The 26,479-nt window shown below is 44.8% G+C and overlaps 1 protein-coding gene across 1 annotated transcript; it reads left to right on the top strand.

The window, feature by feature from the left end:
• Positions 1–8,165: 8,165 nt before the first annotated feature.
• On the top strand, positions 8,166–25,260 carry LOC124551201 (luciferin sulfotransferase-like; the record flags this gene model as incomplete). Its single annotated transcript, XM_047126192.1, has 4 exons — positions 8,166–8,174; positions 12,439–12,547; positions 20,118–20,212; positions 24,964–25,260. Coding segments are annotated over 4 exons (510 nt in total), but the record flags the coding sequence as incomplete, so codon positions are not given.
• Between the last annotated feature and the right edge of the window lie 1,219 nt (positions 25,261–26,479).

Here is a 26,479-nt window from a genome sequence, read left to right as displayed (position 1 = left end):
GGCATTCCTAGTCAGGAGAAGGCGGCCAGTACCAAGCGTGACTTGAGAAAAACCGAAGCACAAGAGAAATGATGCGCTGGCGATTTCGTGGTGCAGAAAAATATCGAATATTAGGTGGATTGATAAGGTAAGGAATGAGGAGGTTGTCTGGTGAAACGGCCAAGGAAAGAAAGTACGAAAAATACAGTCAAGAAGAAGGGACACGGTGATAGTACATCTGTTAAGACATCAGGGAGTAACCTCCATGGTAAAAGAGGGAACTGCTGAAGGTGAAACGTGTACGTTATGAAGACACTACCAGTTCTCAGTGGCAACTTTTCGTTCCGTCCCCTTCATACATCTTTGCTGGAACAGTTATTTTTTGTCCTATAGTATGAAGTGTGACTAGGTGTTAATGTTATGTTATGATCTGAATTTCTTATTATAGTGTTTACTACAATTTTTTTAGTAAACAATAATTTTAATTTTATGATAATCTTTGTAATAACAGCGATAAATGTAATGGGTTAAAGAATACTGCTATGCGAACAGCCAGAGAGAGAGGGAGCTACATAGACAGTCGAACACACAGACTGTAGGAGTGGCAATTTCACGCAGGTATGCAGCTAACAACGTGTCGGTGTTGCTTCGGGAAAACCTACATAAAGAACTGTCGAACTGTTACGTTCCGAATACAGCATGAACTTATCACTAATGCGGGCATTATAGAAAGAAAGTGTCGGACAGTTCTGAGTAATGCAAGCTTCGTGGACTGCTGGAGACGGAAATGACAACTCGCTGTGAGTGGACAGTCATCGTTGTCTACACTCTCGAAACCACAGTGAAGTGCATGGCAGGGGGTACGTTCCACTGTACCAGTTATTAGGGTTTCTTCCCGTTCCATTCACCGATGGTGTGCGGGAAGAGTAATTGTTTCAATTTGTCTGTGCGTGCTGTAATATTAATCTAATCTAGTCCTCAATATCCCTACGTTAGTGATACGTAGCGGGTTGTAGTATACAGCTAGAGTCATTATTTGAGACTGGTAGAGTATTTCAAACTTTGCAAGCAGAGTTTCTTGGAATAGTTTACGACTATCTTCAACAGTCTGCCAGTTCCGTTCCTTCATCGTCTCTGCTATAGTCTGCCCCGGATCAAGCAAACGTCTGACCCTTCGCGCTGCCCTTCTCTGGTTGGATTATGAGCGACAAACAGCTGAGGACGTAGGGTGCAAGGGCTACTCCGAGATGAAGAGGTGGGCACAGGAGTCAGAAGACTGATGACCGCCCCTCAAAACGAAGAAAAATGTGGGATGGTTTCGCCAGAGCAATATTTTCTTTCTTCCAGAGATCCCCATCTAAGCTCCTCGTGCATCTCCGTTACACAGGAATTAATTTGCACTCTGCAGGAGGGTGTGCGCTGTTCTGAAACTTCCTGCCAGATTAAAACTGTGTGTCGGAAGGCTGCTCGAACAATGGATTTTTGTCTTTGGAAGATGGGAGACAAGCTACCGGCGGAAGTGGATCTGTGAGAGCGGGCCGCAGGCCGTGCTTGGCAGCTCAGTCGGCAGAGCGCTGGCCAGGGCCGGCCTGAGGTCCCGGGTTCGAGTGCCGGTCCGGTACACAGTCTTAATCCCGCTGGAAGTCTCGTATCAGCGCACACTTTCGTGTGGACTGTACCGACCCCGGCAGCGCGTCTTTCATTTCGTTCCGTGTCTGGTGTCACGTCTACTCGATAAGGGCCGCAGACGCTGCAACGGTACCCTAGAGTAGGTCGCACTGTTACGTTGTGTGCCACTTCCTTCAGAGGTGCACCAGTCTTTCCGAAAACAAATCTGTCTTCCATTCACCTTCAAAACCCTGCGTTGCGACTACGGTCCGACACACAGATTTGATCACAGCGTTAACTACGGAAAGCGGACCTTTGAGATCCTCTGGCCATCTTGTTTATCTGCGAGAGTTGCGAAGCGACATATTATCTGTTCAGCAGCTCGCCCAGCCAGCAACAGGTGGGAGCACTGCGTTCGTTTCTGAGTTGCCACGAGCTCGTAGGATCAAGTAGGGACTTATAGTTCTACTAAGTATGTGGATTTCAGTTTAAAACCTTAAGATTGTGGGGTACCCACAGTTTTGCGTTTTTAATTACTGCGTAGTGTAAATTTCCGCCGTTTGCTTTGCGTCAGGCGCTTGTTTTCGTGTGAGTCTGGCGATATACCATCTGACTTTCGGAAAAGCATCATCCACACAATTCCGAAGACGGCAAGAGCTGACAAGTGCGAGAATTATCGCACAATCAGCTTAACAGCTCATGCATCGAAGCTGCTTGCAAGAATAATATACAGAAGAATGGAAAAGAAAATTGAGAATGCGGTAGGTGACGATCAGTTTGGCTTTAGGAAAAGTAAAGGGACGAGAGAGGCAATTCTGACGTTACGGCTAATAATGGAAGCAAGGCTAAAGAAAAATCAAGACACTTTCATAGGATTTGTCGACCTGGAAAAAGCGTTCGACAATATAAAATGGTGCAAGCTGTTCGAGATTCTGAAAAAAGTAGGGGTAAGCTATAGGGAGAGACGGGTCATATACAATATGTACAACAACCAAGAGGGAATAATAAGAGTGGACGATCAAGAACTAAGTGCTCGTATTAAGAAGGGTGTAAGACAAGGCTGTAGCCTTTCGCCCCTACTCTTCAATCTGTACATCGAGGAAGCAATGATGGAAATAAAAGAAAGGTTCAGGAGTGGAATTAAAATACAAGGTGAAAGGATATCAATGATACGATTCGCTGATGACATTGCTATCCTGAGTGAAAGTGAAGAAGAATTAAATGATCTGCTGAACGGAATGAACAGTCTAATGTGTGCACAGTATGGTTTGAGAGTAAATCGGAGGAAGACGAAGGTAATGAGAAGTAGTAGAAATGAGAACAGCGAGAAACTTAACATTACGATTGATTGTCACGAAGTCAATGAAGTTAAGGAATGCTGCTACCTAGGCAGTAAAATAACCAATGACGGACGGAACAAGGAGGACATCAAAAGCAGACTCGCTATGGCAAGAAAGGCATTTCTGGCCAAGAGAAGTCTACTAATATCAAATACCGGCCTTAATTTGAGGAAGAAATTTCTGAGGATGTACGTCTGGAGTACAGCATTGTATGGTAGTGAAACATGGACTGTGGGAAAACCGGAACAGAAGAGAATCGAAGCATTTGAGATGTGGTGCTGTAGACGAATGTTGTAAATTAGGTGGACTGATAAGGTAAGGAATGTGGCGGTTCTACGCAGAATCGGAGAGGAAAGGAATATGTGGAAAACACTGATAAGGAGAAGGGACAGGATGATAGGACATCTGCTAAGACATGAGGGAATGACTTCCATGGTACTAGAGGGAGCTGTAGAGGGCAAAAACTGTAGAGGAAGACAGAGATTGGAATACGTTAAGCAAATAATTGAGGACGTAGGTTGCAAGTGCTACTCTGAGATGAAGAGGTTGACAGAGGAAAGGAATTCGTGGCGGGCCGCTTCAAACCAGTCAGTAGACTGGTGACAAAAAAAAAAAGGTCAGTTATAACAGCACAACTCGTTAAGTAGTTGGCCAGCAGCTGCTGTCCAGGCAGCAGCAGTTCAGAGCAGAACGTGTTTTGACCACACTGTTCTCTGTGGTCCCTCCGCCTCTAGTAGGGACAGGGAACAAGACTGCCGTGTCCAGACGCGAGCTCAGCTGGTGACCCACCACTGCCCACAGCCGGCTTCGGTCGCGCAGCTCGAATCTTGTGCCGACGGGCATCGCCGTGGGGGCTGGACGTAGAGGTGCAGGGTACGTCCATCGCATCCCCCCGTGGGTCCGCTACTGTGACTGCTGAGCCACAGACCGTATTGTGGATGACGCCTCACCCGTGATCGTGTGGGTGCCCGTTTCGAGGTGTGGCAGGCAGCGAAGGATTTTCCAGGGGCGGATCGTAGAGCCTCCCCAGTTCGTCTGGCGAACAAGTTTCGGGTGCTATCTCTCACCGACAAAGACCCTGAGCCAGATGTAGTCATTCGCCATGTTCCAATGTTCCACAGAAAAGTTCTCAGTCCAGAAGATCTGTGCACAGACAGAGGGGCGGTGCTTTACTGCTACTTGTGTGCTCCAACATGAGGATCGTAGTGGGGTCTCTCAGAGATATGACTACCAAGGATGGTGACCTCTGTGTGCATACCAGGTGTGGAACGAGTGCTTCTAGATGCCATGAAGAGCAACTGCAGGTGATGGCTCATGTTGATACTAACGATGTGTATCGCTTGCGATTTCGAGAAGTTTTCGCTGAATTTGGGTGGGTAGCTGAAGTGGTAAACAGTGCCAGTCTTGCTTGTGAGATGTAGAGCTCACCATCTGTAGTTTCGTTGACAGGATCGTCTGCAGACCTTCGGTACAGAGCCTAGCGGGGGGCTGGAATCAGAGGTTAAAACCATTCTGCGACTGTGTAGATGGAAGATTTCTCGATTTGAGCCACAAGGTGTTGGAGATCCGGGTTGCGCTTAATAGGTCAAGCGTCCACTGCTTGCAGGAGGCTGCTACAGGGGTAGCGGGAACCGTGTGCAGACGGATGGGCAGCTTGTTTGCTTAGAGGGGCTTCAGTTAGTGGAAGGAGGAGCTCAGTTTCAAACTGTACAGGGCTAACCTAGGGAGAGGACACATGCAGCAACAACCAATATTGTAAACTGTCGTAGCTGTGTTGGGAAACTCAGTTTCAAACTGTACAGGGCTAACCTAGGGAGAGGACACATGCAGCAACAACCAATATTGTAAACTGTCGTAGCTGTGTTGGGAAATAACCAGAGCACGAAGCGCTCATAGAAATCACTGGGCTCAAATCGTTACAGGTACCGAAAGCTGGTTAATGCCGAATATAAGTCCAGTAAACTTTTGGAATGGGCCTAACCGTCTTTAGAAAGCATAGATTAAAAACATTTGATGGTGGCATCATTGTTGCTGTTAGAAGTATGAGGAGCGTTCAGTAAGTAGTGCAACACACTTTGTTTTTCATAGTCCATTTCAGTTGAAAAAAATGCGGAATTTGTTGTCGAACATCGTGGAATATTCCCGCTTCAGCCCCCACACTTTCATGAAGTTTGATTGGTGGCGGCGTTGTGCGTAGGATTCAAAATGGCGTCTGTAGCGGAGGTGTTTTCTAAGCAGAGAGCTGTCAATGAGTGTCTTTTTGGCTAAAAACTAGAGGATGACAGATATTCATAGGCGCTTGCAGAATGTCTACAGAGGCCTGCCAGTGAACAAAAGCACGCCGAGTCATTGCGCGAGGCGTCTGTCGTCATCGCAATAAAGCCGCGCAAACCTGTCTCCCACGCGCTTGCCAGCTGTACACAACTGTGGCTCCTCCAGTGTCAGAACGTGCGGGCACTCTCAGTCCAGGTGATGACGGGCCACAGTCTGACACCTCTCTGCACAACTAGAGGTCTCTGTTAGTAGTGCCGGCACACTCGTCTGCCAGCTGGGGCACTGAAAGACGTGCGCCCGCTCGGCTCCTCGCCACTTATCAGAACACTTTGAAGAGCAACGAAGGACTGCGTGTTCGGCATTGCTTGCGCGTTACTAGGCTGATAGTGACAATGTTTTGTCCAACATCGCCACAGGCGATGAAATATGTGTTCGTCAAATCCAACTGGAAATAAAAGGGCAATCCATGCAGCGGCGCTACACCACCTCTTGTCCAAAGAAAAAGTTCAAAGCCCCACCCTCAGCCGGTAGGGTCATGGAGACGGTCTTCTGGCATTCTGGAGGGGTTGTTCTGTTCGACGTCCTCCCTCACCGCACAACGACCGGCTCTGAAGTGCGTTGCGCAAGCAGTGAGTGGAGGCCAGGCGAGGGGTCGGCTGCCACGCCCACCACTGGAGGGGAGACACGCGGGCATCCGGGCCGTCCCAGTGAAGTGCCGTAAGGGCGTCGCATTAAGCGGGGAGTACGTTCAAAAGTACGGTTTTGTAGCGAAAAGGATGGGCAATATTATGCTTTCAGAGAAAAATAATACGATGCAGTACTTTTTGAACGCCCCTCGTGGTTTATCTCATAGCGTAGTTGATGTAGATAGTCCCTGTGAGATAGTGTGGGTAGAGGCTATACTCAACTACCCGAATGATCTAATATGTGGTTCCTTTAACCGAACCTTCGACTCACATGATATAGTTGTCGAACTGTTCAAATAAAATGATGGTGACTTCAATGAACCCCCGATTTGTTGGCGAGAATACGTATTAAAAGTCTGTACTAGGTACAAAACGTCGTCAGAAATTGTACCAAGCGTTATATCCGAAAATTATGTTGAGCAGTTTCGTCAGGAGCCAAGTCGAACTCTACATGGCTGCGAAAACATCCTTGACCTTTTAGCAACAAATAATCCTAAGCACTAGCGGATACAGCAATTAGTGACCGTGAGATTGCCGGCCGTGGTGGCCGAGCGGTTCTAGGCGCTACAGTCTGGAACCGCGTGACCACTACGGTCGCAGGTTCGAATCCTGTCTCGGGAATGGATGTGTGTGATGTTCTTAGGTTAGTTAGCTTTAATTAGTTCTCAGTTCTAGGGGAGTGATGACCTCAGAAGTTAACTCCCATAGTGCTCAGAGCCATTTGACTTCACTGCGAGATCGTTATAGCGATACGGAAAACCAGAAATTTATAACCCACAAAAGTGAACGCAAAACAGATGTATTGAAAAAAGTAGTTAAAATTCTCTTGACGTCTTTCTAAGAGACAGCTCCTACGTCTTCCCAACTACGTATGCAAGTGTAGACGTGATGTGTCTTAAATTCAAAGAAATAGTAATCGAGGCAGTTGAGAAGTTTACACCAAAATTAATAAAAGATGGTGCTGATCGCCAATGGTTCACAAAACAGGTCAGAACGCTGTTGCAGAAGCAACGAAAAAGGCATGTCAGATTTGAAAGAACGCAAAATCTCCAAGATTGGCTATGTTTTGCTGAAGCTCGAAACTTAGCGCGGAATTCAGTGCGACATGCTTTTAGTGGCTTCCACAATCAAAATCTTGTCGAAATCTGACAGAAAATCCAAAGAGATTCTGGTCGTGCGTAGAGTACACCAGTGGTAAGGCATAATCGCTGTGTAATACAACCGATGACCGTGTCACTAAAGCGGAGGTATTAAACACAGATTTTCGAAATTCCTTCACCAAATAAGACGAAGTAAACACACTGGTGTCCAAAATTAAAGCAACAAACGAAAATTTTGCAAGATTGCATTTATTTTGCCACAAAAAACTGTAAAGAAAGTAGGGACAATGTATAGAATAAAAACGTAAACAATTGCAACAACGGTAGACAAAACCGTTCTACACTTTTTCCAACTCAACGGGTTTGCTTACACATTCCGTCAACTGGTTAATGTGCTAGGTATGGGGTGTGGCCACCTCCGGCAGCAATACAGGCCTGAGAACCACGGGACACGCTGTGAATGACGTCATCAGTCTCATGTTGAGGCAATGACGCCCATTCTTCTCACAGAGCTGCTCGCAAGTCTTGCAAAGTGGTTGGTGGGTGCTGACGGGATGAACGCCGTCTCCCTAGTGTATCCCAGATATGCTCCGTGGGATTCAACTTCAGAGAGCAAGCAGGCCACGCCATGCGTGCAGCATCTTCCGTTTCTGAAGAAAACATCGACCACGCGTGCCCTATGACGTCGAGCGTTATTGTCCATCAATACGAAGTCTGGGCCCACAGCATCTCACAACCACCGCGTGTGAGGTGCAGAGATTTCGTCACGATGGCTGACAGCAGTTAAATCTTGCTGATTCACCCGCACAATTTAATAAAGAGGTGTTAGAGTCGTCGACATAAACCCTGCCCACACCGTTAGTGATCCTCCTCGATATCGACCTCTTTCCATAGTGTTCGGGTCCCGAAATCGTATTTCACGTGCCCTCCAGATGTGAATCAGTCGGGAATCACTTTCCAGACCAAATCGGCACTCATCTGTGGGAAAAACGTTGGCACTCTATCCGACCGTCCAGGTGTCACGTTGACGACTCCACTCCAGGCATTCCCTTCTGTGAAGACGCAACAGAGGCAAACGTACAGCAGGTCTCCAACAATGAAGGCCACTCTTCCGAAGCCTTCTGTACACCCTTCGCCTGGATACAACACGTCCAGTGGGTGCTGCCAGGTCAGATGCCGGTTGCCGTGCAGTACCGAGGCAGTACCGTCCTGCCCTTGCAACCAAATAAGGGTCCTCTAGTTCCGATGTCACACGTGGTCACCCCTGCCCTGGTCTTCGGTGTACAGTTTCGGTCTCTGTGGCAATATCCGAGAAAAAACAGAACGATTCACATTAAGCCATCGGGCCACATCGGTTTGCCACTGTCCCGCTCCCATCCTTCCTGCGGTCCTCCTCTGCAGAGTGGCTAGCAGTTGTCTCCTCTGTCCCACAGTGCACCGCCTGTGTCTGTGCACACAGCGAATGTGGGTGTCGCACCACCCGGAAAACTCTGCCCCGTTCCAGAGGTGCCCTCACGTCGTGGTTGGCGTGATTGTTCGTTGACCGGAATCTGACAGTTTGTATGACTATATCGTGAATTAGACACAGGACGGGGAAATAGCGGTTCGTTGCTTTGATTTTGGACACCAGTGTATTACAGAATTCGAATGGAGAGCAACTGCCAACATGAGTCACTTAAAAGTAGATGTCCTTGGTGTAGAAAAGGAACTTAAAGCCCATAATGAAGATAAGTCTGCCGATGTAGACAGCATACCGGTAAGGTTCCTTTTTGAGTAAGCTGGCACAACAGCCCCATACATAATAAACTTATACAACCGCTCGCTTGATGAAACATCCGTACCAAAAGATTGGAAAGTTGCACAGCTCACATCGATCCTCAAGAAAGGAAATAGGAGTAATCCGCTGGATTTCAGGCTCGTCTCACTAACGTCAATTTGCAGTAGGACTATGGAACATATATTGTGATCAAAAATTATGAACTACCTCGAAGGTAAGACACCGTCAGCACGGATGCAGACAATATCTTTCTTGTGAAACACATCTAGCTCTTTATTTGCGGGAATGTAATGAATGACATCGAAGGGTAATTTGAAAGCCAACACATATTTCTTGATTTTCAGAAGGCTTTTGACACAATTTCTCACAAGAGACGTCTAATGAAATTGCTTGCCTGTGGAGTATCTCTTAGCTGCGCGACTCAGTCCGAGTTTTCCTCTCACAAAGGTCACAGTACGTATTTGCTATTGTTGTTGTCTTCATTCCAGGGACAGGTTTCATGCAGCTCTCCATGTTGCTCTATCCTGTGCAAGCTTCTTTATCTCCCAGTATCTACCGCAACCTACAACCTTCTGAATCTGTTTAATCTATCCATATCTTGGACTCCCTCTGCGATTTTTACCCTACGCACTGCACTCCAATACTAAATTGGTCATCCCTCGATGTATCAGAACATGTCCTACCAACCGATCCCTTCCTCTAGTCAAGTTGTGCCACAAGCTCCTCTTCTCCCTAATTCTATTCAATAACTCCTCATTAGTTATGTGATCTACCCATCTAATCTTCAGCATTCTTCTGGAGCACCACATTTCGGAAGCTTCTATTCTATTCTTGTCTAAACTATTTATCGTCCACGTTTCACTTCCATACATGGCTACACTCCATACAAATACTTTCAGAAACGACTTCCTGACACTTAAATCTGTACTCGACGTTAACAAATTCCTCTACTTCAGAAACGCTTTCCTTGCCATTGCCAGTATACATTTTATATCCTCTCTATTTCGACCATCATCAGTTATTTTGCTCCCCAAATAGCAAAACTCCTTTACTACTTTGAGTGTCTCATTTCCCTATCTAATACCCTCAGCATCACCTGATTTAATTCGACTACATTCCATTATCCTCGTTTTGCTTTTGTTGATGTTCATCTTATATCCTCCTTTCAAGACACTGTCCATTCCGTTCAACTGCTCTTCCAGGCCCTTTGCTGTCTCTGACACAATTACAATGTCATCGGCGAACCTCAAAGTTTTTATTTCTTATCCATGTATTTTAATTCCTACTCCGAACTTTTCTCTTGTTTCCTTTACTGCTTGTTCAATATATAGATTGAATAACATCGGGGATAGGCTACAACCCTGTCTCACTCCCTTCCCAACCACTGCTTCCTTTTCATGCCCCTCGACTCTTACAACTGCCATCTGTTTTCTGTACGAATTGTAAAGAGGCTTTCGCTCCCAGTATTTTACCCCTGCCACCTTCAGAATTTGAAAGAGAGTATTCCAGTCAACATTTTCAATAGCTTTCTCTAAGTCTACAAATGCTAGAAACATAGGTTTGCCTTTCCTTAATTTAATTTCTAAGATACGTCGTAGGGTCAGTATTGCCTCACGTGTTCCAACATTTCACCGGAATCCAAACTGATGTTCCCCGAGGTCGGCTTCTACCAGTTTTTCCATTCGTCTGTAAAGAATTCGTGTTAGTAGACTTATTAAACCGATAGGTCGGTAATTTTCACATCTGTCAATCCCTGCTTCTTTGGGAATGGAATTATTATATTCTTCTTGAAGTCTGAGGGCATTTCGCCTGTCTCATACATTTTGCTCACCAGATGGTAGAGTTTTGTGAGGGCTGGCTCTCCCAAGGCTGTCGGTAGTTCTAATGGAATGTTGTCTACTCCCGGGGCCTTGTTTCGACTTAGGTCTTTTAGTGCTCTGTCAAACTCTTCACGCAGTATCATATCTCCCATTTCATTTTCATCTACATCCTCTTCCATTTCCATAATGTTGACCTCAAGTACATCGCCCTTGTATAGACCCCCTATATACTCCTTCCACCTTTCTGCTTTCCCTTATTTGGTTAGAGCTGGGTTTCCATCTGAGCTCTTGATGTTCATAGAAGTGGCTGTCTTTTCTCCAAAGGTCTCTTTAATTTTCCTGTAGGCAGTATCTATCTCGCCCCTAGTGATATATGCCTCTACATCCTTACATTTGTCCTCCAGCCATCCCTGCTTAGCCATTTTGGACTTCCTGTCGATCTCATTTTTGAGACGTTTGTATTCCTTTTTGCCTGCTCCATTGACTGCATTTTTGTATTTTCTCCTTTCATCAATTAAATTCAGTATCTCTTCTGTTACCCAAGGATTTCTACTAGCCATCGTCTTTTTACCTACTTGATCCTCTGCTGCCTTCACTACTTCATCCCTCAAAGCTACCCATTCTCCTTCTACTGTATTTCATTCCCCCATTCTTGTCAATCGTTCCCTAATGCTCTCCCTGAAACTCTCTACAACCTCTGGTTCTTTCAATTTATCCAGGTCCCATGTCCTTAAATTCCCAACTTTTTGCAATTTCCTTAGTTTTAATCTACAGTTCATAACCAATAGATTGTGGTCAGAGTCCACACCTGCCCCTGGAAATGTCTTACAATTTAAAACCTGGTTCCTAATCTCTGTCTTACCATTATATAATCTATCTGAAACCTTTCGGTATATCCAGGCTTCTTCCATGTATACAGTGTTCTTTTATGATTCTTGAACCAAGCAGAAGTGATACGTGGCGTTCCTCAAGGAGCTGTTACAGGGGTTCTAATGTTGCTAGTCTACGCATACGATTTAGGAGACAATCTGATCAGCCCTCTTACATTTTTTACATATAATGCTACACGAGTATCTTACCGTTTAGCGAAGTCATCAGAAGACAAAAACCAATTGCAAAATGACTTAAACACGATATCTGAATGGTCGAAAAGTGAAAGTTGTGTCTCAGTAAGGAAATGTGTAAGAGAGAGATATGAGTACAAGAAGAAACGGTTAAATTTCGATTACACGATAAATGAAATAAATGTAAAGGCTGTCAATTCGACCAAGTTCCTAGGAATTACAATTACCAATAACTTAAGTTGGAACGAAGCCGTAGACAATGCTGTGGGAAAGGTAAACTAAAGCCTACATTTTACTGGCGGGACAGTTGCAAGATGCGACGGCTCTAGTAAAGAGACTGCCCACACTACGCTTGCTCGTCCTCTGCTAGACTAATGCTCTGCAGCAACGGAATCTCAACAGGTAGGATTGAGGGAGGCCTTCCAAAAAGTTCAAATAAGGACAGCTCGTTTTCTATTACCGCGAAATAGGGGAGAGAGTGTTACGGATATCATCAGTGACTTGGGATGGCAAACATTAACACAAAGACTTTTTCGTTGCTGCGATATCTCCCCACCAAATTTGAGTCAACATCATACTGAATTGACGCCGCCTACATAGGGAGACATGATCATAATAAAATAAGAGAAATCGGAGCTTGCACAAAAAAGAAAAATTGAGTGTACATTTTTCCCACAGAGAGCTGAATTAGGGAGTTGAAGGGTAGAGAAATAGTCCGAAGCTGGTATATTAAATCATTCGGTTGACTTCGACGATGATGATAATTGCCTATTTGCCTATTTTTTCATAGATTATATACGTCGCCCGGAATCCAAAAGATGCTGCCACCTCCTTCTATTCGGCTGATGTGAAATATGAAACTTCCGCTGGAAGAATATTACGACGCGTTTCTTGCCAGTGTTCTTAGGCATTTCGGTAAGGAAAAAAAATCCGGTTGTCCGTTCTCTCTGAGTCGTAACTTTCATGAATGAACTGAATGAATATTTCGGAAGAGGGATAAAAGTGCAAAGCGTAGACGACAAGGACTTTCCAACTGGATAAAAGGATGCCTTAGAAGATTTCTTGAAAGAAATGGGGAACGTACTTGATACGGGATATTACTTAAGGATGCAGAAGGTGTAGACGAAAGTGATGAGGAGCAGTTGAAAGTAAAGTAGCACGTTGTTTAATATCAAAAATGTGAGCGACACAGTAGTAAAAGATTTTTTAAAAGAAATTTCCGTCATTTGAGTGTTCCTTGTTCATTTATTTTACACAATCACGATTTCGACTTTTGGTGCCATTACCAACTGAATGTTGAAATGCTAAAATATGTCTATCTGTGACATGCCCTCCTCGAAAAAACATATTTCTAGTCTTCTAGAGCGGTCGTCGCCGTACAGAATACGAGTACATATGGAATGTACATAATATGGCTGACTTTGTGCACAATGAGAAACCATTAACATACAGTGTGGAGTATTTAATATTCCTGTGACCAGCGTTTATCACTTCTGTTCACCACGTTTTTTCTACGATGAAATGTCACACAAACAGTGAGACCTATTTCAACATTTCAACATGCTCTTGATAATGGCTTCAAGGGCCGAAATCATGACTGTGTAAAACAAATGAACAATTAACAATCAAATGACGGAAATTTCTTTTAAAAAACTCTATGTGACTGTGATCCCTCACGAAGGAAAGACCATAGTAGTAAAAGAAGTGAGAGCAATTATCTGAAAACAGATCTTGGTACGAAAATGAGGAACACGTCCCTGAAAATGCAAGTTTGGAGCAGAACATTGTGTGGAAGTGAAACGTGCACCGTCGGAAATAAGTTGAAGAAGAATGTGGAATCACTTAGGTGTGGCGACAAAGAAGAATGTTGTAAGTTAAGTCTACACATTAAGTACGAAAGTAAGAAGTAGCAAAGAGAATAGCGACGAAACGCGCTGATCGAAGTCTGTCGCCAGAAGCAGCGAAGGTGAGTGCCAGATGTGGAATATTTTTAACCTCGCGCTGGGAGCAGCAAGTTAGAGTTTAGGGGGCAGACAGGGAGTGGAGTATGAGGAATGGGCTGTGGAGGGTGTTGTGTGTAGAGGTGGGCAGATTAGCACAAGGCAAGGACAGAAGGATGAGATCATAATTAATCGACCGAGTCGTGACTTGAAATAATAACTAACTTTTTCTTATGGCACTGAGAGCCGTCCTGATGCGACGTTTATACAAGTGGTAGTAAAGAAGAGTTTCCCCATGAGGATACTATCAATGGTATACACTTAAATTTGATGGCAAAACAATCTTCTTTTTATAATTTTTCATTAATTTATCCTCCATCTTAGATACTTTTCTGCATCAGAAGTAATAAGAAAGGATACAGGAAGATAACAGACCCGTACTGCAGTAAGCATAGTTGGGCGTCGCGCTTTCATTATTACATAACTACATCCTGTTGTCCACTAAAACTACTGAATGCGCCAGCCACATTTCTTAAAACAGGTTTTAATTCCAAAGGGAATGTCTTTTATGTTTTTCAGTCGTGGGCTTCAACTGTCTGAGAGGGTCATCTCGAGGTCGGAACACAACGTCACCGACAATGCGTTGTCCACCTGCAAAATACACGGCGGCTGGTAAACGAAGTTTTTGCTACCACATCGAAATCACACAGTTGCGCGATTTAATTTAATTTAATTTATTTATTTATTTATGTTTTGTTCAGCCGTGGCACACACTGAAACCCCCGCCACTAGGGGACCCAAAACAAAATACGGGGATTGTGTGGACTGGCAGTTCTCAAGTGTTCGCCAGCACGTGGAGTCATTTTGACGTCACATACAGTATAGCAGGCCGAAGAAATTTTTATTGACTTTTGTGTTCGTTCGATACGAGACTCTCTCGCTCGTGAAAATGACTTCCTGCTGTGCTTCTGTATCGCTTGTTTCGTTTCGATTCGTTGTTTCCTTATTTAGTCGTCATTTAATTTGAGAACGTAACGAAAGACCAGGGGACCTGTGCGAAACTTTAGCAGTTTTAAATTTGTAAATAATGACAATAGATGTAGCCGTTGCGGCAAGGGTAGTCGTGGGAATGAAGATAAAACGTCTTTAAAAATGAACCGTACAAAGTAATTAATCATGAATTTATGGTACATTCTTGTACATACATTACCACACACTTTTTTAAAAAAAGCATTATAGTTCGTCGGTGTAAACGATATTTGACGTAAGAATATAATCCTAGTGTACTTTTTGTTCTCCATTGTCTTTCATGGATACAGGAATGTTAGTTGATTTAGATAAGCTTGAAAAGGTAACATACAATTGTCCGTGAGTAGAGACGGGATTTGGTAAACACAATCCTGCTCTTTGACGTGTTTATCGCTGCGGCCTGTTTACAGCGATAGCAAATGCAGTTTCAATAGAGAGCCGTATTCGTGTCACTTGAAAATGCGTGCGTGGATGAGATGGTGTTGAGTCTATCTGTGTATTACAAGATTTTCCCGGCGCCAGTCAGCCGAGCATCGGTTGTAAACAGGGGACACGAGCGAAACTTTCGCACTTTTATATTTTTCAATAATGGCAGTACGTGGAATAGGTGTGGGAACCTGTAAAAATGAAACCAACGACGTGAAATAATGATCGAGAATTTGTGGCACACCTTATATGTATATTCCCATGCACAGAATTTTGAACAAAGTGCAGTCACAGCAAGCACTTTAAGCCGAAGTAGCAACAGGTTAATCATAATTCAAGGCGACAATGACGTTTGTCGTTCCAGAAAGTATATTCGGTTGGAAACTGCTCTAAAGTAACGTACTCCTAAAATAGCGTGAACATCTCGGATTTATTATATAGGCATAAGATGATATCGTAGGAGCAACGACGTACGTAACATAATCTATTGCTAATAATCATACATAAAATACTTAAAAATTGCCTGAGGCCGAAATTGTGCAATCGTACAGGAAATAAAGAGAATGGCTGAAGACTTCAAGAAATCTTTCAAAAAATTCATCGCAGCTGCGGACCCTACCGCATACAAATTATAAGTTACATGTATCAATCTTTCCTGTGCTTTGTATTCCGAACGTAGTTTGTTTTACAAGTCGATGAACGTGCCACAAATACTTACTCACATTTGTGTGTTTCGTGCTTAATTCGTCAATTAATCACAATGACGACTCATTCCTCATAAGATGAGCACACCAGCGAATGCTACAGAACATACTTCCATTAAACTAATGAGGAAGCACCGAAATATTTTAGAAATGTGAAGGCGGAAAAAAAGGGAAACAGCAGACCTTGAAGCAGGTGGAGTAAGTGCACGCTTATAACTTCCACACCTCCGTGAACTTGCGGAATCTTAGTCTTCGTGCCGTAACTTAGATTTAGGGAAAGTTTTGACCGCCAATGCGTCATAATGTGACGTTTAAATACAATGAGCTGACAAGAGTCATGAGATAGCAATATGCTCAGATACAGATGGCGGTAGTATCGCGTACAGAGGGAGTTATTACAGGGTAGTACATTGGAGGAGGGAAATTTATACTCCCGTGATTCATGTGGAAAGGTTTCCGACATGGTTGTGACTGCACGATGGAAATTAACAAACCCTGAACGGGGAATAGTAATTGGAGATAGGCGCATGGGACATTCAAAAAATGGTTCAAATGGCTCTGAGCACTATGGGACTCAACATCTTTGGTCATAAGTCCCCTAGAACTTAGAACTACTTAAACCTAACTAACCTAAGGACATCACACACACCCATGCCCGAGGCAGGATTCGAACCTGCGACCGTAGCAGTCCCGCGGTTCCGGACTGCAGCGCCAGAACCGCTAGACCACCGCGGCCGGCATGGGACATTCAATTTCGAAAATAGTTTGGGAATTCAATATTCTGAGATCCATAGTGTCAAGAGTGTGTCGAGAACACCAAATTTCGGATATTACCTCTCACCATGAACAAAATGGTGGCCGACGTCCTTCACCTAACGATGGAGAGCAGTGGCGTCTGCGTGGAGCTGCCAGTGCTAGCAGACAGTCAACTCGGCGTCACATAACCGCAGAAATCAGAGTGGGACGTACGACGAACGTATCCGATAGGACAGTGAGACGAGATGTGGTGATGACGGGCTATGGCAGCAGACGACCGAAGTGACTGCCTATGCTAACAGCACGACATCGCCTGCAGCGCCTCTGCTGGGCTCCTGACCGTATCGGTTGGACCCTAGACGACGGGAAAACCGTGGTCTGACCAGATGAGCCCAGTTTCAGTTGGCAAGAGCTGATGGTGGGTTTCGATAGTGGCGCAAATCCCACGGAGCCACGGGGACCCAAGTTGTCAACAATGCTCTGTGCAAGCTGGTGGTGGTGGCTCCACAACGGCGAGGCCCGTCTTTACGTAAAATGACCTGGGTCCTCTAGTCCAACTGAACCGATCATTGACTACAAGTGGTAACATCCCAAATGTGGTGTTCTCGGCACGCTCTTGACACTCTGGATCTCGTAATATTAAATTCCCAAACGATTTCCGAAATTTAATGTCCCATGCGTCTTCCTCCAATTACTATTCCCCGTTCAAAGTTAGTGGTTAGGTTAAGCTACATGGAGACTATCTGCAGCCATCCTGCACTTCACGTTCCCAAACAACGATGGAATTTGTACGGATGGCAATGCGCCATGCCACCGGGCCACAATTGTACGCGACTGGTCTGAAGTACATTCTGGACAACTCGAACCAAAGATTTGGCCGCCCAGGTTGCCTGACATAAACACAATCGAACATTTGTGGGAGGTAATCGAGAGGAAGATTTGTGCACAAAATCCTGCACAAAGAACTCTTTCGCAATCACAGGCAGCAGTAGAGGCAGCTTAGCTGAATGTTTCTGCAGAGGACTTTCAAAAACTTGCTGAGTCCATGCCACACCGAGCTGGTTCACTACGCCGTGCAAAAGGAGGTCCGACGCGACATTGACGGGTACGGCGTGACCTCTGTCATCTCACTGTGTAAACTCACTCTCCGAGCCTTTTCATGAACCACTCATTTAAAGGTCTCGACTATCTCGCCAGCTGACATACTACGGGTCTCACCAGCCACCAGCGGGAGCTCGATGCGAGGGGGCGTGGACTCCGAGAGACGAACGAACGCTCGCATCATTCACATCAGCTATCCACTGCAAAACTCTGCCTTATCACCCCGCACAAAGTAATTATGTACATGTCTGTTGCGATTTATAAGAGGGTACTTAACGAAAACACTATCGTTTTAAATGTTCGCTCTACCCGTGCTTAGAGAATGTGGAATGAAGAGCTGCACGTCTCATCAAGGGATCGTTTAGTAAGCGTGAGAGTGTTGAGGATATGCCCAGCGAAATGCAGTGCAGGCTTTACAAGAGAGGCGTTCTGCATCACGGAGAAAATGACCGTAGAAGTACTGAGCGCGCACATTCCGTCAACTGCACATCATTCTCTCCTACACGCATCCCACAAAACAACTCTTGTCGAAAAATACGACGAGTTCTGGAGCTCAAATGGGAATTACCAACAGTTGGGTTATCCACGCACTGTGAAGCAAAAAAGGAGGAAACGATAGAACGATACTGTTGCCAGACGCTGCTTTTGTTACACACCGTGAAGTGGCCTGCGTCTACAGAACTGCGTGTAAGCCCCGCCACAAAAGAAGGAAACGTCCTGTCTGGCAAGGAAACTGAAGCGCCCAGAAGATATGGCCAGGAGTCAGTGTAGTTTCACACACGTATCCATCATCAGCAGATATGTAAAAGATTAGAGTTTCAATTTTGCGTGACCGGTAGAACAGCCAGCAGATTGCATTAGTGTTCATGTTGTTGTTGTTGTTGTTGTTGTTGTTGTGGCCTTCAGTCCTGAGACTGGTTTGATGCAGCTCTCCACGCTACTCTATCCTGTGCAAGCTTCTCCATCTCCCAGTACCTACTGCATCCTACATCCTTCTGAATATGCTTAGTGTATTCATCTCTTGGTCTCCCTCTACGAGTTTTACCCTCCACGCTGCCCTCCAGTACTAAACTGGTGATCCTTTGATGCCTCAGAACATGTCCTACCAACCGATCCCTTCTTCTAGTCAAGTTGTGCCACAAAGTCCTTCTCTCCCCAATTCTATTCAATAACTCCCCATTAGTTATGTGATCTACCCATCTAATCTTCAGCATTCTTCTGTAGCACCACATTTCGAAAGCTTCTATTCTCTTCTTGTCTAAACTATTTATCGTCCATGTTTCACTTCTATACATGGCTACACTCCATACAAATACTTTCAGAAACGACTTCCTGACACTTAAATGTATACCCGATGTTAACAAATTTCTCTTCTTCAGAAACGCTTGCCTTGCCATTGACAATGTACATTTTATATCCTCTCTACTTCGATCATCATCAGTTATTTTGCTCCCCAAATAGCAAAACTCCTTTTCTACTTTAAGTGTCTCATTTCCTAATCTAATACCCTCAGCGTCACCTGACCTAATTCGACTACATTCCATTATCCTCGTTTTGCTTTTGTTGATGTTCATTTTATACCCTCCTTTCAAGACACCGTCCATTCCGTTCATGTGTAGTGCTGTTACTGGACCTTCCGTGGTATTCACTGGGTGCGAGCAGCCTTAGACGTTTGTTCACAGTGAAGATAACGCGTACTTATTTGAGACAGCGTTATCAGTACCTGACGGAGTTTGCAACACGCCTCATTATGAGCTTTCATTTCTCTGGCCGGTAGAATCGAGCAATATCGAGACTAGTGGGGCGTTCGGATGGGATAGTGGTTCGATGTTAGACTGCAAGGGAACCGACAGCCTTCGTCAAGGTTGTGGTAGAGCACGTGTGACAACCACAGGGGAATGTCGCCGTACTGCGACACAGCGTCGCCTCCTCACACCTGGGCCAGCCCTCTCGCAGTGAGTAATGGCCGCCCTGCCACATACTGTGCCATCGCGCGCCGCTGGTCAGAGACCATCAGCAGCCGGGCTCAACAGTGCGTCACAAACATCAAGTGTCCTTATTTGTTACTCCTCTGCTTAATACTGAGGTACTGCCCTCGGCAGGAAGACGCCCAGACCCGTCAGTAGCCAGCATAACAAGGATCGGCTACAACGGTAGTGGACCAGAGAAGTGGCTCTCTGACACCTTTCCCAACCGAAACAACACATGCATCCAGACGAGAGGGGTCTCATGCAGCAAACGTCTTTGTAAATTTGACTGTGTTTTGCAATCAATTGCCGGCCGGAGTGGCTGAGCGGTTCTAGGCGCTACAGTATGGAACCGCGCGACCGCTACGGTCGCAGGTTCGAATCCTGCCTCGGGCATGGATGTGTGTGAAGTCCTTAGGTTAGTTAGGTTGAAGTAGTTCTAAGTTCTATGGGACTGATGACCTCAGATGTTAAGTCCCATAGTGCTCAGAGCCATTTGAACCATCTCATACCCTTTCCACCCTTAAGTTTCCCTTTCTTTTGCAGTTTACTACACACCATATTGGACCAATGTCCTCGAGTTCTGGAAAATCCGGCATGAGCCAAATATCTTGTGGAACACTAACGAAAATATGAAAAAGGTAAGTGAACATGACTAGCAGTAGTGATTGGAATAGCTGTGAAGTGCCCACACCTCTGACGAACTGCACAGTTGCCGACTTTCGACCTACAGCAGTTTTGGTACCATTCATCATCAAACCTCTCAAAGAAAGCTTGCAATCTTCACACATGATATCCTCGGCACAAGGGATGGAGGAAAACGCTTTCGAAAACGATTTTAATTCAGAACCATCTGATTGTGTCATTCAGAATTTTCTTTTGAAAAGTAAAATTTTTATCGAATATGTAGTTAAGCACGTGCCTGGGTTACTTTTTATTTAGGAAACACAACGCAGTATGTTACCCTAGTCCACAACATTTTCACTGCCAAAAATTACAACGGAGGTTCAGAGATTTTCATCATTGGCCCAATACTGTTCGTGCTTTATGTTCTGGGTTACCACGCTATTTGAATCTGGACGCAGAATTAGTTCTGTTTGCAGAAGATACACTCATTTTTTTAATCCGAGCAAAGAGGCATCAGCAGAGTAAATAGTAAGCGATGATAATGTGGAAGTTACTAAATGGCTTTGAGCAAATGGGCAAGTTTTAAATTTTGAAAGAATTCAGCTGATACAGTTTTGTCCCATCACAAATACGCCATACCCCATTTACTTACTATACGTACGAGAGATAATGAACAAGGCAGAAAGCTCTGAGTTGTTGGTTGTGTATATCAGCGAAAATGGGAAATGTTGCCCTGCTGAAACACTTTAGTTACTTTTGCCATAAGTATAATGGTCAACATTTCGAATATAGATGACACTAGGTTGACATATTCAGCAAATTTTCCTACATTGATGGCTTCTGGAGTATATCCTCACTTAGGCAAAAACTATTCATCGCACAAGAGAAAATAATTAGAATTATGCTTGAGGTTCACACACACACACACACACACACACACACACACACACACACACACACACACACACACTCACACCTTGCATGCATCCTTTCAAGCATCTAGCTATATGTACCGTAGCTTAACTGTACATTTATTCAGCTGATAAATTTTTTATCAACAATTCATCTGTGTTTGACAGTAAGAGAGAGTTCATGAATCTAACCTCAGCACAGAAAGTGGTGAAATACAGAGCTATAATACTATTTGGGAATTTACTCACCTAAAGAAAATATCTGACATTTAACAGAAATAATTTTTTAGGTTACACTGATCTCCGATGAATTATCCATTCAGCCCACAGAGTCCCATAAAAAGCTTTCTGTCATTCAAGGTGCTTTCGAGATTGAAAATTCAGAATACCTGCCGTGTTATCTTTGTCTGTTTTTAATGTCTTTAACTGAATTAGAGTTGAACCAAAAATTTTATGCTTATGAACACATTCCGTTTTCTCGAACTTCATTACTGAATTGAGCAGCTGTTCATTTGTTATCTTACACACTTAATGTCCACCATTGTTCTGTAGCACGTTTCAGAACCTTCCATTCTCTTCTTGGCTGTACCTCCATATTACACTTCTCTATATATTTCTACACTAGACAAATTCTTCCCGGAAGTATATCTTAACACAGACATCCTAGCGTGACGAAAGGTGGCTCTTGATTTTCCAGCAAAGTGGTGAAGATAGCGCAACATTGCAACAAATGTTGTACCCATCTTCTTCCGACTTTGCAAATATTGCAAGGAGTGTCATACTAGTCATCTACTGACGACAAGTGTCATACTCTTCTTTTGACTTTGCCAAGCTTGCCACAAGCGTCAGAATCATTATCTTATGACTATGACATTGTGCAGAGAGTATTATAATCATAATTTTATGACTTTGTCATTGTTGGAACTAGTGCACAGTCGTCATCTTCTGACTTTGTCAGTGTCGCAACAGTGCCATACTCACCATTTTCTGACTTGACCATTGTTGCAGTAGGTGTCAGAGTCCTACCTGACTATGTCATTGTTGCACCTTTTCCAGTGTTACAACGAGTGTGATAGTCGTCAACTGCTGATGTTGACAATGTTGCCACAGCTACTGTACTGATCATCTTTGGGTGCATTAAAACAGCGCTGAATCTCAGCATTGTCACCTTTCTGCAAAATCTAAAGTTTTTTATCGGCGGTATAAACAGGGAAAGTATACATTTAGATGGTGACATTTTTCCTTGGTAGTCCTCTGTGTTTTATATACCGTGTTTAAAGAAGAGTGTCACATATTTCTACAGAAGGTAGTATTGCTCAGAACTACACTCCTCTGCAAAACTTAAGAACCAGATACACAAAGTAAGGTAAGGTGTTAACAACTCGCTAGAAGTGAATATAAATGCGGGAGCTTGTTGCCAGAGGTCTCCCATTCGCACACAGAAAGTTGGACGTCACGTGGCACGAGGTCAGCGTCACTGCACCGGCAGATGACGTTGGCCCTGCGTCGCGGGGCGACTGAAGGAAGGCCGAAACACAGTGAGGGGCGATCAGTGGTCTTCATTGCGACATGGCCTGGAGACATCTGGATGAATTCGCATGAGGGAAAATCAATGGGGAAGCTGGAAGGAGGACGACGTGTGGCGAGTATATCCCAGGAGTTCGCTACTGCTCCCAGCATTGTTTCACGTGCATGAGCAGCATTCTGAACCACAGGCGCATCTGCCGACAGGGAGGTGATGGACAGAGGTCAGCTACAGGCGCAGATGGACGCTACGTTTAACAGGACCGCGAGGCAAGCAATCACTCTCTACAGTGGTACGGTACCTGCAGGGGGTCAATCTCTCTGTCCGATGACCAGTACTTGTCCAAATAGTGATGCCAGGTGTACTCTCATAGGTCGAGGAGTGGGAACACGTTATGCACCCCGAAACATTGTCAAGCATGATGGATTTTGTTTTCTAAGTGTCGTATTGTGGGGGAGGTGCAGTGCAGCATGGACGCACAGAGGGGGGTTGGGTTGTTTGGGGGAAGAGACCAAACAGCGAGGTCATTGGTCTCATCAGATTAGGGAAGGTTGGGGAAGGAAGTCGACTGTGCCCTTTCAAAGGAACCATCCCGGCATTTGCCTGGAGCGATTTAGGGAAATCACGGAAAACCTAAATCAGGAAGACCGGGCTCACATACCTCCAAATATCCAAACACAGTACTCTCAACGGTCAGTGTTATCCTGACCCTGGTCTTCTTCCCCTTACTTCAGTTTTATGGATGACAATACGCCACCGGATCGAGCTGCACAGGTGGAAAAGCTTTTGGAATGAGAGTACACTCGGCGAACGAACTGGTCTGCCCGTTCCCCCGAGTAAAGTCCCACCGAGCTCGTCTGGGATTACGACACGTCCACCAGCACCAGCAGTTGTCCACCGCGCTGGTGGAGGAGAGGAACTCAGGGACTCCTCACCAGCCATGTGGCCAGTCTGGGGGGACACTGCAGAGTACGTACTGCTGTCCACAGTGACCACACACTCTAATCATAACCGTGTCCCACCGCTTTGATGGGGGGGGGGGGGGGGGGGGACGTCATAAACCACGCTAAATTCAGTATTATTATGAGCTTTCAATAAAAGTGGTATTTCTCTTTGTCTCGATGCCTATTTATTTCTATAACTTTCTGTACTACACTGTAGCAGTGAATTCTGTCTACGACCACACTTTCATGGAGCCAAGATACTTGGCTATGATACCTAATGCCACAATTACCTTGGGCCTTAAATTTTGAACGCCATTGTGGAATAAAACGTCCTGTTATGATCTGACCAGAAACTAGCAGGCCCACTTCTTAAGATATGGGTTGTTGAAGATCCAAAGTTCACTGCCAGAATTTTATTTACAGAGGACGCAGGATTTACATGTGATGGCACTGTAAATTACCACAGAAGACATGTGTGGGCAGATAGAAAATCTCAAGCAATCGACAGCTTCAGGAACAATGTGTGGGCAGGAACAGTAGGTGACAGACTTACTGAGCCATAGACAGATTATCAGGTGCTCTGTTTCATCCTCTTCTGTTTGTTGAATTTCTAGGGCAAGTGTAGAATGCCACCCCTCACACAAAGACAACGACTACGGTTTGTGCACCCTGCGGCACCACCCCATTTTCTACAGACTGTGCGACAGTGGCTCACTGCAAAGTTTCGTTGAAGATGGATTGTCTGAGAAGGTTCGGTAGCATTGACTCTGTATTAACTAGACCTCAAACTGTTGGATATTTGGACTTTTAAGAGGCACTGGAGTGCTCAGCTCCTCCACACTGCAGGCATTATAGGAGCATGTGACTAATCTGTGTATATGAAAGTGTGTGTGATTTCTGTGAAGAAGGCCTGAAGAATGTGTCAGGAGGTATGGTAACCATGTGGAGACCTGTCTATAGCGTCCACTTCTGTGTGACACACAGATGGGAGTGAGAGAATAGTTTGATCCATATCTCATCGGGTATTGGTTCCATCACTCATCATTATGGGAATTTTTATTTTATTTTCCATCAATACTACCTGCTGTTGTAATATGTGACGCTTTTTTCAAAAACACCACCTATTCTCTCTACTTTTGGTGTCATGTTATTTTGGTACCAAAATAGCAAAATCTATACAGTAATTTTAGCATCTCATTTCCTAGTCTTATTCTTTAACATCAGCTGCTTTCTTTGAGCTGTATTTCATTACTCTTGTTTGTGTCCACCTTATAACTTCATTTCAAGACACTGTCCATTCCGTTTAACTGGCCTTTTCAAGGCCTATGCTGTCTGCAATATAGTTACAATGTCAACTATATGCCTACTGTGGTGGATGCCCACAGGATCTTCGTGCAGTGATACGGAAGACGGCAACCTTTCTGGGCCGGATTGTAACGGAAGAGGAAGTGGAACAACTGGAGGAGCACTTCAGCTTCAGCAGCATGCGCCAGAAGCCGGCCACCAACTACGACGGCCCGGTGCAGAGGCTGCGCTCCACCACAGGCCTACCGCCGGTGCCCCAGGAGCTGGCCTCTGTGCGCAAGGGCAAGGTGGGCGCCTTCAGACAGCAGACGGACCACCGCTTTGACCGGTGGATGCAGGATAATATACGGGGCACAGGATATGATGGTCCCATCTGACACCGGCCCCCATAACCAGTAGTGGATCTAGGACAACATATGATGCACTGGATAGGAAGGTCCTATCCAGGATGTGTCCCCATAGCCAGTGGAGTGTGGACAACATTTGGGGCACCAGATGAAAACTAATGCACTGCTACCGCTAATATGCAAGAGTACAAACTGTGTTTAAATGCAGGGGTGTATCAGATTTGTGCTTCAAGAATGTACAGTATGTGTGTTTGTGTCGAGGACTTTCTGTAGAAAATTGGACATCATTTGTAAATTCATTTGCAGCTATAATGTTATAAGAACAGAATTAAACTCTTTAAAATCAAATGAAAGGGTCAGTATGAATGAAATTGAGCCATGGATATCGTTTAATGTCGTATCATCCCTGTTTAAATCAGTGCACTGATACCACATAAAGCCATAGACCGTTCATTCCTACTGATTCAGTCATCCCATCTCAGTGTATTTTATGCATTTCGTATAATATACGAGGGTTATTCCAAAAGTAAGGTCCGATTGATTGCCAAATTGAAACCACAGTGAACATCAGAAATGTTTTACTTGTAACAATTAGCTACACCTTTCAGCTACTTCTCTACGTAGTCGCCGTTCTGACTTAGACTTTTGTCATAGCGTTGTACCAACTTTTCAATAGCCTCATCATAGAAGGCAGCCGCCAGTGCTTTCCGCCAATTCTCCACGCTGGCCTACACCTCGTTGTCTGTGTCAAAATGTTGTCTTCAAAGACAGCGGTTCATGTGACCAGAGATGAAACTCAGGGGGAGACAATTGCGGACTGTATTGTGGGTAATCTAACATGTTGGCTCCATAGCTTCAGGCGAAATTTCTCACCAGGCCCTCGTACTTGGCGGCAGACACTATTTTCTAGACATCTTTACGCACTCACTGCGAGCTCAGAAATGAGAAGAGCGACGTGATGCTAACTGGGGTTATACTAGAGACACTACCCAACACATCTGTGCAAAGCTTTATCGGATTTTCATAGTCGTTTCCATTTCGCGACCGATCGGACCTTACTTTTGGAATAACCCTCGTATTTCTTGAGACATGCTGACCCAGAATCCTCCAGCCGACTCTGTCTCCCCAGAGTTGCTTTTCTGTTGTATTTCTGCACACCCCCGTGGTGGTACAACCTCTGGTGGTTGTGTTGGGGAATCCTCACTTACCATCAGAGTTTTGTTAAGGACTAGGGTAGTGCTCAGACAAT

This window comes from Schistocerca americana, chromosome 9 (genome assembly GCF_021461395.2).
Source record: "Schistocerca americana isolate TAMUIC-IGC-003095 chromosome 9, iqSchAmer2.1, whole genome shotgun sequence".
Taxonomy (NCBI): domain Eukaryota; kingdom Metazoa; phylum Arthropoda; class Insecta; order Orthoptera; family Acrididae; genus Schistocerca; species Schistocerca americana.
Note: the sequence above shows the minus strand (reverse complement) of the source record. Positions and strands in the feature narration are given on the sequence as shown.